Raw genomic sequence first — 13,304 nt, forward strand, 5'->3', positions numbered from 1 at the left:
GGAAGGCTGCCCTGGCCGATGTCACAGCGCCTGCAGCGGGCACTGCTCGGTGGTGGGATGGCTCATCACACAAGAGGGACCATGTGCAAACAGCCTGTACTGCTACTGGTCCCGAGACCACCAGCTGGCTGCTTTGGAGGCACTCATCTGAAAAACAGCCACGGGAAATTCTAGCCCATTTTTGCTTACACTAGTCTGAAGACCCTTAATTCTGTGGCTTATGCCCAGCTCTGCTAAACACCAAACTGGAGGTCTGGAGAAGTCTGTTCAAATCCCAGAGATGCATTGCATCCCTCTTCTTCCAGAGGTGAGGAGGGACACCAAATCTGGCCAGTTTCAACCTAGTCAAACACTTCAAAGCTGTGCCTTCCTCACTAAATTGCACTTCTTGAAGCACGCCAGTTCCTCTTAGCTTTGACCACTGAGATGACAACACTGAAAGTTTCCACTGCTTTAAAGCAACAAATACTGCCACCCCCGCCCCCCTCGGAGCAGGACTGAAACTCTGGTCTGAGACACAGATGACAGAGGGCGGTGGGCTGGTTCAACTCAGAGAGCAAACGGGCACGGCTATTGCAGCACATCCTTCCCTCGCACAGGTTGGAATAAGCCCTGCCTAAAGACGTGCCGGGGAGTGGGAAGCGCAGTCTGTACAGCAGGTTATGATCAGAGGGCAAGGAACAGGCTGGCAACACACGTGCAGCTGCGCTTACCTGCCATCTTGCCAAAACAGCCCCCAGGACAAGCCTGAGCCCTGCCCTCTAGGGAAGAGCTAGAGAGAAGAAGCCAAGGCAAAGCCTGGCAAGGCCCAGGTACAGCAGCTGCCCACAGGGCAGAGGTCACCCCTCCGTTCCCCCACGGCAGCCCCTGGCCAAAGTGTCAGCCATGGTTGTTTTAAGTTCCTTTGCTCCATCTGGTGGTTAGAAGGTTCTGAGAGCTGTGTAGAGCAAACACGCGCTGCTCCCTTGCATGGCCTGCTCATCTGGCCAGAGAGGTCCAAGAGAAGCTTGGGATGAGCCGCTTTGGTAAGCGCTGGGAAGCACTTTGAAAGAGCAGAAGGACACATGTTGGATGACCAGGGTCACCGTGAGCACGAGGACCTGAAGAGCCCTTCGGGCTCCCACACACAAACCAGAAGGATGGCGACTCTCTACAGCAGCAGTCCCCGGGCAGGCACTGCAGAGAAATGTTCTGAGAGCAAGGAAAGCAGCAGCGGTAGGGCCAGAGGCTGCACAGTCCAGCACCTGACAGCATCACAGAGAGGGAATCAGTCGGCTCCCACCTTTCACGTGGGATGATGGGACTAGGACGGTGCTTCAGCATGCAGACCTGGGCTGTGGGAACACAAACGTGCTCCACTCAGGCAGGAGCAAAACGACTTATTGTTGGGATGATGCCAAGGGCAGAAAAACCCTGACCCATTCTCCCAGGCATGGAGGAAAACCAAAACCAGCCCCCAGGGCAACACAGCCGAGGCGCCCAGAGCTTTCACCATTCACCAGGCCCTTCCTCATTCAGCAGGTTCCTCTCCAAGTACCACAACGGAATAAATAAATAAATAAGGCTATAAGGAAGCAAGGCAAGAGCAGAGCCTTATGCTACAGCATCTTGGCTTCCCCAGGCTCCCTCCCACTTGGCACCAGGGCCAGCAGGAGCAGAGGAGATTCCTGCCGTGTCGCCCCTACCCTGACACACCACCTTTGCCCGCCACGAGCCGCCTGGGCCCACGGCATCACGTGCGCTCTTGCTGAGCCCAGAAATCCTCAGCCTTCAGGATTATATAACCCAACGAGCTAATTAAAAATGAGGAGGTTTATTTCGGACCCGGGCAGGGTGACAAGACAAAAATATAGCCCATAGCAGGCCCATATCCCCTTTGAAGAGTTGCCAAGGCTATTTTTTACCTAGATACATCATGAAGAATTGGAGAGAAAAAAAAATACCACAGCTATATTTAGAATTTAATCAGTGGCAGGGCTTGTTACACTTCTTAGAGAGGAGACTGATTGAAATATTTCAGGAGGGTGGGAGCAAGGGGGGAACAAACAAACAAAAAAGCTACCCCCAAAAAAACAAACCAAGGACAAATATAGCCCTGGCAACTACCTTACATGGTGGGGATGCTGCTCAAGGGTGTGAAAGGGGATTTTTTGTTGTTTTGAAATTAAATCTTTGCCACCTTCCCACCCTCCTGAAATCCCCAAGGCCAAACAACACGTCCCAAGGGATGGGCTCTCCCCTGCCTATGTCAAGTATTCACAGTTACCCCAACTCCTGAGGCTGTTCAAGCTGCCCGTTTCCCTCCGTCACATGTGCCCAGCGTGAGGGACTGCGCAGGGCAAGGGCAAGGGCTGGAGGAGCTGACCAGTCCTCACCTGTGAGTAACCTCAGAGTTACCCTGGGGGTAGCAGCTAGCAGAGCCCCCCAGCACAACGGCTGGTGCTGGTGCTAACTGCTTACCCTCCTGTCACTGCCAGCAGGTCTTCCCTCGGTGTCTCTGACTGGAATCACTCAATTTTTAAAAATACTTTGAAAACGTGTTGGAGTGGGAGGGGGAAAAGTTGCATGTTCCAATCTCCTGCCTGTGTCCTATTCATATTTTTAAGGAAGGTCTTTCACCACTGTTTTGTCAACCCAGCCACTGACTTTTTACACCCTCTTGGCACCCACAGCACCCATCTCTGTGTCAAGCCAGAGAGCCCAAGCTGCTCAATCCTGCTGCCCTTATCAGCTCGCGCTCTGACAGAGGCAAGCTGCACCCCAGAAGGTGACAAAGAAGGAAATGAGGGTTTTTAAAGCAGAGTGGGAAAGGGGACCAAAGACCCTGGCTGGCACGATCCTGGGGGGAGCACGGGGCAACGTAGAGAAAGGGAACCATCATCTTGGTGCTACAGAGGCTGCCCTCCATCAGCTCCCCTCTCCCCTGGCTGGGTTAAAATAGCCGGGGAGAGACAGTTCCCTTGAAAGCTAACTGGTATGTTCTGTCTGACCAAAAAGGGAACTTGTAAAACACGTCATTTTGGAGAAGGGGGAGGGGGAAAGCCACATTCACTTCAGCACCGCAGAAGTGAACTGCAGTTTGAAGCCTTATTCTCAGTTTTGACACCCCAGGGACAGAGCTAGGAAGCAGCCCAGTGTGGAAACAAGCTGCAGCCCAGTGGGACGGGGGAGCGGGGCCAGGTACAGAGAAGGGGGGTCTGCCCAGCTGCCTCCCCCAGCAGATGGGGGACAGCCTCTCTCCTCCTGCCGACTCCAGACAGCTGGCTCTCCACTCTCACACAGCTCTCCTCCACCCCAGAGCAGAGTGGCAGATCTCTTGTTTAGCATCTGCTCAAAAGGAGAAGCTTCTTCCTATCTAGCTGTTCTGGTGTGGGTCATTGCATGCCTGAAATTTGTTTAAGTGAAAAAAAAAAATCTCTTTTGTAGCACCCACAGGAGATTAGCAGACACCTAAACAGAGTCAGGGCACTGTCCAGATAAATCTAATGACTGTATATTGGGAATGGGAGGAATTTCCAGACCTTATTACCCTAGGGTCACAGGCAGGTTCTTGCTCAGCTGGATAGGAAAAAGGAAAGGACCAGGTTGCATGAAAAGCCCTTGTGCATCAACAGCACAAATATCTTCTCCCCTGGATAATTCAAAAGGTGATGCCAAGGCATGAAGATCGCCTGGACTGTAGGAAGAAACCAAGAACTGAGACTGCCTCAGCACAGCAGCTGAGGCTACTACCACAGATGCTGGAAACCTGCACAGCAACCCCACCTCTGCACGTGAGAGGGACCGTGTGGAGATGCACATTGGGACTGCTGGCACTTGGCATCTGCCGTTCCCTGCTCTTGGTGCCTTTTCTCCCAGGTCAGCAAGCAGTCCCACATCCACGCTCACGTTTTCCTTGGGAAAATCAAGAGACACCAGCCACAGCAACTACAGGCTGGGAAACACAGGAAGCCTCGAGTAGATACTTGCTCAGAGACAGGCTCTTCACCTGATAACGTAATCAGGACAGTTGCAGCAAACCCAGCCCAAGCTAGAAAACTCAGCTCACCCTCTCCTCCCCCAGTGCTTCTTTCGACACCAAGAAGCTGCAACAAGCAAGATAAACGTAATCACTCCTTGCTGTGAGAGGGTTCCCCGGCCCTAAGCCCTGGCCAGGAGGGCTGCAGGGAACGCTGCTGTGATTTTCCCTGGGCACACGTGCTCTTCCTGGCAGCCCTGGCATGGGTGCCAGGCGACCTCCTCCTTGAGGCACTTCTTAGGGTGCCTGCTCAGTGTCCCTGGCGATGGGGGCACAACAGAGCTCATCTCTCTCCCAGACAGGTCCGTGGAGGCCCCTCAGCCCGTTCTGCAGGGTAGATGGAGGGGACAGACAGAGCAGAGCAGAAGGGCTGGGGCTGCAGTACAGAGACACCAAGATCAGCCCATCGTTAACAACCACCAGGGCATTTCACAGAAGAGGCAGCAGAGGGTGAGACTCATCTGTTTCTCTTGTCCACGTGGAAACGTCTGGGACTTGACGCAGAAAATCTTCAACACAGAGCCAAGGGGGGGGCTGCAAGGCACACAGCCCCCTGGTCCTGGTCATCCCAAGGCTCGAAAGCCTGATACTCAGTCCTGCACTCCCAGACCACTTCACATATGCTTGTAGTGCAGCTGGATTACAGCAACATCCTTTCCACATGGGACCTGCCTGGGACACCTGGGACAGCCACAGAATCTGCTACAGGAGAGCAGCAGCTCCGAAAACCCAGGAGGAGATGCTGAAGTGTACATCTCTTCCGAGGATATCCCTCAGCCACTGCAAGCAGGCAGAGGTCTTTGGAGAGCACTATTGATACAAGCAGCAGCGTGAGCTATCTGCAGAAAAAAACCGCATATACAGGAAGCGCACAGTTCCTGATTTCCAGCTTGGTTTAATGCAAAGAATTTCCTTTTTCCCTTCAGACTCATGCAGGAAGCCTGCAAAGAGACCAGCCCCGTAATCTGATTAGGCCCCATCCTACGCACATTTCCTGGAACATGCAATTGGACTGCAGAAGCCACTTTCCATCCCTCCCCACCACTCACATCATAAGGTAGCAAGTGCAGCCCTGCCCAAGCTACTGCTTTTGGTCAAGGCAGTGAAAAAGCAACAGAATAAATGCAGAAAAAGAATTAATCAATGCTTAAAGAACTGCAACCTTAGGAGGACTTCTCCCCCCACACATCCCCCAGAGGGTGTAGGCCTGTTTTTAGCTTGGAAAATAGGTATTGGCTTTGTTCATCCCTCAGGGCAGGGATAGAAACCCAAATGTCAGCGTTTGGGAAATAAGTGTTTAATGAGCCATTTGGGAATCAAAGGGCATCCACACTGCAAGGGCGGGAGGGTGAACACCACAAAGACACTGTGGAGATAGGTGATGAATAGATGATCGGTATTAGATCAGTGACCCAGCTGGGAACAGGAAAGCTCTCAGCTCTGCGTACCTGAGTTGGAAGACCCTTCTTCAGAGGGACCAGGCTGCTGGTTCGCTCATGGAGTGACAAAGGGGATTGGTACCAGGGATAAAGGAGCCCTTTGGCTAGGCCAGTCCTTTTCAAACCGAGGAAAAAGTCAAAGCCCCCGTTACAGAATACAAAAATTACCTTCCAACAGCCTTAAATGGCATCAGTGACAGATCCAGCATGTGATGGTCAACGTGAAAAGCCACCCTTGAGAACAGCTCCAGGAGAGCAGGATTTGCCTTGCTGAGCAGAGGGAAACGCCAATGCCCACCTTTTTGCACACCAAGAAACATCTCCAGCCGGGTTCTGGGGCTGACACACGAGCCAGCCTTTCTGTGGCAGTGCTAGCAGCACTGAGCTCTGTTCCCCTTTCCGAGGAGCAGCGGCTCCCCGCCGCAGAGCCACAGGCACGCTTCTGCTGGGTCCCCACCACCTGCCTTGGCCAGCTGAGCCATCCTTGGGGGAGAAAGCTCTTGCTGGGGGAGCAGTTCAGGTGCTGGGGGCACTGGGAGCAGCCTTCCCCATGCCCGCTGGCTCGCTCGCAGTGGTCACACAGCTCCATGCCGAGCGAGACCCGCACCCGGACACCTGGGAGAGTCCAGCTGGCTACTGCTGCTCTGCTGGCAGAGCCTCCGCTGGAGCACAAAGCTCCAATTCATTCATTGAGGTGCCTCCGAGGCTCCCCAGAAGAATCATCTCCCAGAAACCCGATTAATTTAAACCCTTCTGGAAGCAGCAGCAAGCAGCTCTGGTACCACCCAGCCACAAAGGAAACTTGCCCTCAATATAGCTTTGGCAGTACGAGCTGGAAGACTGGCTTCCTCTTCGGTGCGCTTTGCCTTACCCTGCTGCTGCAGACGGCGAGGAATTCTCCTTGGCAGCCCGCAAAAGAGATACAGCTGCATCCGAGAAATGCGTTCCAGGGCCGAGAGCACTTCATTTGTCTTGGGACCATAACGAGAGCAGTTCACTCTGCCTTGGGGGAAACCATAGGATACTGGAAAATCACCGAGGGCCTGATCCAAAAAACCTCTCCAAGGCAAGGCTAGTTTTCTCTTTTTGAGCTAGGGCATTAACCATTCTTATTCCCTCACTGGAAAAGGGGAGAGAACAGTGTATTTATGCATTTCATGACCTGCAGTAAGGAACACGCCCTATCTGGAAATAAACAGTAGGCTGGGGGCTCGGAATTGAAGTGTAATTTAAGTTGCTGCCAATGTTCTCGTCCTCCTTTACTGTAGAAAGCCTGCTGAAAAAGCACGTCTGCTCCTTGCAGTGCATTTCCCATCTCTCACCTCCCCGCCTGTCCAGGCAGAGCGTATAGGCAGTCTCAGCACACATCTGCAAGTCCCCTGCACAAAAGCCTTTGAGCTCTAATTCTCCCGTAGTGCTGCTAAGGGAGCCTGTGTCCAAAGACACCTTCATACAGCCTGGCCAGAGCGAGAAAACCAGGGAAAATCTGAGCTGAGATTCAGGTGCAGCAATGGCAAAGGAGGGCACAGAAGGCACCAGCTGCCTTGCTGGGAAGCTCTCGCAAAGCCTGGTTATGTGAGCAAGCCACCACAAAGGCAGCCAGGGTGTGAATTCACGCTGCTGCTGTGACCCGTCTCCAGCTGCCCAGGCTGACTGACCCTTTTCGTGCTGGAGCTGAGCACACCTCAGCTCCAAAGCCAAGTGCTGAAGTACTGCCTGAAGAGATGGAAACGAACAGCTCGCAAAAAATTGCCAGAGGACAGTTCTGAGCTTACCACGCGGGGCGTGCGCTTCAGAGACAGAGCAGCCGTGGGCTTGAGCATGCTCCAGCCAGCGAGATCCACAGTCATCCTGGTTCCTGCCACCGTTGCCCTAAGCTCTGCCCATGATGTGTTCCTGATGAATATCCAAGATGCCAAAACACTGACCTGGTTTTGCTTCCTGGACCACAAATTACCACCTCCCCACCACCACCCAAGCTGCCAAAGTAAGCAGCTATTGCAAATACTGAAGGTTAATATTTACATTTGGATTCAGTGCAGGAAGCATGTGTTTTCTTACTGGTAAAGGGAGTGGGAGAGCTGGGACCACAGGCGGCTCAGCTGGTCAGGGGACTGACATTATATTTCTGTCGCTGCAGCAGATGCTGGAGGTTGGACAGCAAGCAAGGTTTCAGGATACAGCTGGATGCATTTGATGTCTCAGATGATTGCAGCGTGGCCTGCACAAGCATGGCAAACCATCCTGGAGAAATCCTGGGCCAGTCCCGACCTACCAGCCATGCTGGAGCAGCCACTGCTTCCCACCCCGGTGGCTGCAGCAGCCCTGCTTATGCTCGTAATTACCGAGACTTCAAAGGGAACCACCCACAACGTGCCATAAAATCAGTGCGGACAAAGTAATCCAGCTAAGCAGTAAACTCGATCTTAAAAAGGTTCATCTGAATGCAGGGAAGAAGTTGTCAAACAAATGTACTCAGCTCTGGATATGGGATACCACTTAGCAGCTCTTTGTCAAGTCTGCTACAGAAACAGAAGCATTTCACCAGAGCACCAATCCCTGCATCGCCCAGAAAACTGGAAACTTGGTCCTTTTGGTCTCAGTGTTCCCTTCCTGGGGCAGTTTCAGCCTTTCGGTGCTGTAAGCCGCCTGCCACGCCACGATGAACTCTCCGGGACACTTTGAGGGGGGGGACATCAGTAGCCAAAGGGGGTTTTGCCCAGTGACAGCAGCTTGCTAACACACAGAGACCCATGATGGCCCTGGAGCCGACAGCAGTTTCACCCCTACCACGGAGCCAAGAAGGAAGATTTCTCTCATCCACGCACAGGCAGGAAAGAAGAGTAACTCTGCTCGGCACCGGGAGCGGCTTCACTGGCAGCAGCAATACTCAAAGCACCAGAACCACAGTACAAAAAGCGATTCCCGCAGAATTGGGGCAACGCTTGGAGAGACAATCACGCTCCAGAAGCTGGCATTTACTCATTTCCTCCAGACTTTCCCTTCCTCCCAGCCACAGCAGCCCAGGAAAGCCTGACCTGCAGACAAGGGCAATGCACAAGGCAGCGGCCACCTACCAAGTGCTTCAGACATTGTGCAGCTCCTTTCTAGGAGAGAAACTGGGCATTTGGGATCTGCAAGCTACAGGTCACTAATGGGGATGTGAGGTTTATCCACAAGATCTCTACATCACAGCAGAACGCCTCTAATCGCGCCCAAGCAGACGTAAGCAACAAAGCAGAGGAGGGGCAGCAGTTACTCTTAGGGCTCCCGCCGTTCCAGAAGAACCATGATTTCTCTGTCCTTGCTGGGGGGTGGTACGTCCCTGACCTCCAAACCTTTCCTGCAGTTGAGAGGTCACATGCCAGTAAAGCTGGGAGCGGCAAAGAAATGGTCATTCTTTCAACAAGCTGTTTTTAAGAAATAACGCAATAAGGCCCTGGCAGCAGCTTGGAGCTCAGTATTTGCAACAGCTTTGTGGTTTAGGCTGACGGCAACAAACTTGTTTTATTTCTACACCAGGGCTTGATTCTCCCTCCTGTCACACACATGCACACACCCCCACGCTGACACACGGCCACGGCTTTCCAGGCTGGCCCCTGCGCTTGCTAGCGTGGCCTTTCAGAAGGCTGAGAGCAGCGTGACCAGCATCCCCCAGTCCTTGATACCTCTCCCCACAGCATGGCCACTGGGAGAGCTTACTGAACAGGTCAAACACCCAGAAAGAGGTTTATTTCGCCTTCCATGTGCCTTCCTTGAAAAGAACAAGCACACGGGAGGCAGGTCACGCACCTGCTTCGCAGGACCCTCTTTCAGCACAACAGGCCAACTGTACGCTGGCTTTCAGCAGCTCTGCTCTGCCAGTCTTTGTAAAGTCAGCCCGTACGCCTGTTAATGCCAAAGTGCCCTTAATTCCAAGGGTTCCCATGCAAGCCTGAACAACCTGCAAGAAAAGATGTAGGTACGATGCCGACAGTATGCACAGGATCCGCTATTTAGTACCTCAGTCAAGCCTTGCAGTGACCATCCCTGGCGAGGGACCACTCGAGCCCCTCAACACTCCACCAGCACAGATCATGATCTCAAGTAGATGCACCTGGGGAGAACCAGGCCACGCTCTGAGCCAGAGGGAGAACAGCATCAGCCAGGGCTCAGGCAGAAGAGAAGGATGCCGTACAAATCTTGCAGGCACCCAACCTGTTGCTAGGCGAGAGAAGAAAGGCTGGGGCCAAGCCAGTCTTGCCACAGAAACGACCTGAGCAGTGTTACAGAACCAGGAGCAGCAAATCCAGCACTCTACGGAGAAAGGATGGGGGCAACAGATGCTGGGAGCAATCAACCCCCAGCACAAAAGCCAGCCCGCCCCGCACTCAGCCCTTCTCAGCAGCAGTATGACGAGCTAGCCAGGTTTCTCAGGACTTCTGCAAGGGCTGAGCTGGCAGCAGCAGCATTACAACCATTTTGCTGTCTCTAGCAGTCTGCTGCCCTAGGTAACTGCCCGACAGGGTGGAGCTAGCAAGGTATAGGCAGTGTAGACAAATATTGACTTGCCTGTGGGCACAGAGAGCACTACCAGAGCCCAGAATTAAATTCAGGGGTCTGAAGTCCCAGCCCTCTGCTTTTTACTCCATCGCCCATCAGCAGGCACGTTTCGTAACTTAGCGTGGCACCGCCCCGATGAACACTGCCTCTTCCTAAACTTCTTCTGCACACTTTGAACCAGACACTCACAAAACATGGCTCAGCACTTGTATGGGAGAGATAGCCAGCGCTGGATGGCAAAAAGAGACCCAAAAAACCATAAACCAAACAAGCCCCTGAATCCTGGCGTTGCAGGAACGTGCGTGAGGAGAATATGGAGTTATTACATGTTCAAGAGATGCAGAAACCCCACTCATGACCTGCATGTACCAACACCAAACAAGCACTCCCTGTCCTGTAACCGATCCCATTTCTCAGCTTGAAGTGACCGTCAGCTGTACGGCTGCTCCCCAGTCACCACCCTCCGCAGGATTTTTAAAAACACACTTGACTTCTAATAGCAACAAACGCTTTTTTCAGGTCACCCTAAGGCCGTCTCTGTGAAGGGGTGGGCGAGAACGAAGAACCCCCAAACCAGCTATAAGAAACCCCTCTGCACAGCGGCACGGGGGAGGTGGGCAAGCGACCGGCGGCCCTGGGCTGGCAAACAGGCATGGAATGAGTCCATCCACTGGAGAGCCACTGACCCCTCCCGAAGCCAGAGCAGAGAAGGAGGAACCGAGAAGGGACGATGCCCCCAAGTCACACAGGCTCCTGTGGCCACCGAGATAAGGAGACCGAAGCTTTGAAACAGCTTCGTTGGGAGAAGCTGGGGGAGGCACCAACACCACACCAGATGCGCCGAAGTGTATTTTTCTTTCAGCTCACAGCCCACAGAGATATTTCAAGCAAGTTTTAAAGCTCGGTCCTGGTTTGGTGTCTCCTCTTCAGCATCTCCAGCACAGCTTACAGAGCCCGCCGAGACAAGATGCTTCCAGGCAGCGGGCTCGCCCCCGAAGGGGGGTACGGGGCGGCCCGAAAGAGCCGTCGGGGCTGGGGGAGGGCAAGCAGCCGGGGTCCGGGCAGGGCAAGCAGGCGGCTACTCCAGCTCGCCACACACGGGCATGGGTTGGGGGGTGGGGGGGGGGGCGGCCCCGCGGAAGCGGTGTCCGGTAGCCGCGGGGGCTCCGGCGGTGGCCAGGGTGGGCTGAGCCGGGTGGGCGCTGGGCCCGTCCTTACCTGCGGGAGGTCATGGCTCCGCGGAGCTCCGCGCCGACTGCCCGCACCGCCGCGCCCCGGCGGGGCGCTGGGCCCCGGCCCGGCGGGGAAACCCCTCCCTGTGACGTGGGGGCATCCCCGCCCTCCGCCCCGCCCCGCCCGGGCCACCGGCACCGGGAGGCAGCGCCCCGCCGCCCCCCGCCCGGCTCCCGCCGCCCCCCGCCGCACGCCCCCACCCCCGGTCCGACTCCCGCCGCTCCCCACCCGGCTCCCACCGCCCCCCGCCGCACCCCCCCACCCCCGGTCCCGCTCCCACCGGCCCCCGCCGCCCCCCGGCCCCGCCGCTCCCCCTCGGCCAGCCGGGACGCGCATCCCCTCGACAGCCGGTCGCAGAACCCCCAGCCCCAGGAGGGGGGGTCCCGGTCCTGGCAGTCACAGCGCGGGGACCCCAGAAAGCATCTCGCAGCCCCCCGTCCCCCCCATCCGCCTTCTGGTGCCAGCGCTCCATCACCCTCCGGGCTGGCAAACGTGTTCTCCTCGCTCCATGGCACCCGAGTCTCGAGAGCACCCGACGCCAGCAGCGATTTCAGGTGACACCCAGCACCCGAACGCTACCGAAGGTCTAAATTTTGGTGGTGAGTTCGCAAAGATTTGGGAGTCGCGCTGCCAAGAGAACCAAGCAAGCCCCAGCGCCGGAGTCTGGCAAAGCTCAGCCACGTTATCCCTAAACGCCCCCAGCTCAGGGGCAGTCAGGAGGGCACAGTGTCCCCAAAGTGGGTTCCCCGCTTTCACCCCAACGCCTATGGGTGAGACAGGGACACCCAAATCTCACCCAGTGACCATGGTGAGACGGTGACACTCAAATCTGCCCCTGGGGTAAGCTGGGGTCAGGTGTGCTACAGGCTTGGTACAAACAGAGCACGTTTTGCCATCGGAAGCGTAAGTTCAGAGGCCTTTAACGAACTCATGTCAAATGTATGTTGCTTCACATAAAAGACAGAAATTAACCCAAAGAAATGCCCTGAATCTGGCACCTTTCATGAATGCTGGGTGAGAAAACAAAGCCAGCTGTCCAAGAGAGAGAAAAAGCCAGGGTACAGCCAGCGAGCACCCCCCCAGTCTACCCGTAGCGTCAAAAATAGCAGTTTTATAACTATAATAAGACTCAGCGAATTCCATGTCTATTCGGGGAATACCCAGAGAGCTGGCAGCCGGAGCCAGCTCATTTCTCAGCGAGGAGGACTGGCGGGTCGCATAGCTGTCCTGCATGCCACCGGATTGCTCACGGGGCAACAAGGACCACAGAGGCCAAATAGCAACCCTGATAACAATGACCCCTGTCCTCTCCTTCCTCATTTCCCCTCCCATTGAGGCTCCTAGTTACTGGGACCTCCTGTCATCACACTGAGACTTCATTGTGAGAGACCAAACTGTGACTTCTGGGTTATGCCCTGTCTCATATGGCTGGAGGGGGACGAGACCATTTCCCAGGGCAATGCACATGGTTGGGGAGAGAGTGTTGTTCTGCTTCTTGGTTAAAAACATATCAAAAGGAAAGCCCTGGAACAGATCTCCCCCGTCTTAGAAGATACTGATTTCTAGACTGTGCTGCTGGGATGCAGATAACTGGTGAAAATGGTCCCCTCCTGTGAGATCTTAGCCCTCCTGTCCTTTGGAATGCTTTGATCCCCTGGAAATACCCATCAGAGAAACCCAGATTCTGGCCTGGGAGCTCTCTGCAGCCAGAACAGCCCATTTTGTGGGTGTTGGGATGGTGCCGGTCCCTCGGGGGAACCTGCTGCAATAAAAATGCACCAGGACCATAGCGGAGGATGTCTGTGTGACCCCGTCTAACCTGCTCAGTCTCAGCTGGTGGCTGGCTGGGAGAGGCTTAAATGGAGGCCAGGCTCTGCCCTGCTACGCTTGCCCCAGCAAGGACAGATTTTTCTGGCTACCAGGTGGTTGCTGGGGCCAACTCCTCTGATGTGTGGCCCAGGAATGGGGGAGCAGCCCGGCTCCTGTGTGCCCGGCACAGCTGGCCCGGAGAGCAGGAGAAGGTGGGTTTCAGCACCCAGCTCTGGAGTCTGGTACCGCTGCCCCAGCCCTGA

At 55.0% G+C, this 13,304-nt stretch overlaps 1 protein-coding gene across 2 annotated transcripts in view; it reads right to left on the reverse strand.

The window, feature by feature from the left end:
- The window catches only part of LOC141953903 (tyrosine-protein phosphatase non-receptor type 11-like), a 58,158-nt gene extending 46,857 nt beyond the window's left edge, over window positions 1-11,301 (reverse strand). For both annotated transcript variants that reach the window (XM_074892837.1, XM_074892836.1), the window contains exon 1: window positions 11,218-11,301. In XM_074892837.1, the coding sequence (XP_074748938.1) occupies window positions 11,218-11,231 (14 nt within the window). In that variant the 5' untranslated portion in view covers window positions 11,232-11,301. The remainder of the gene's footprint in view (window positions 1-11,217) is intronic.
- Between the last annotated feature and the right edge of the window lie 2,003 nt (window positions 11,302-13,304).

The sequence above is a fragment of the Strix uralensis genome, chromosome 23 (assembly GCF_047716275.1).
Source record: "Strix uralensis isolate ZFMK-TIS-50842 chromosome 23, bStrUra1, whole genome shotgun sequence".
NCBI classification, from domain to species: domain Eukaryota; kingdom Metazoa; phylum Chordata; class Aves; order Strigiformes; family Strigidae; genus Strix; species Strix uralensis.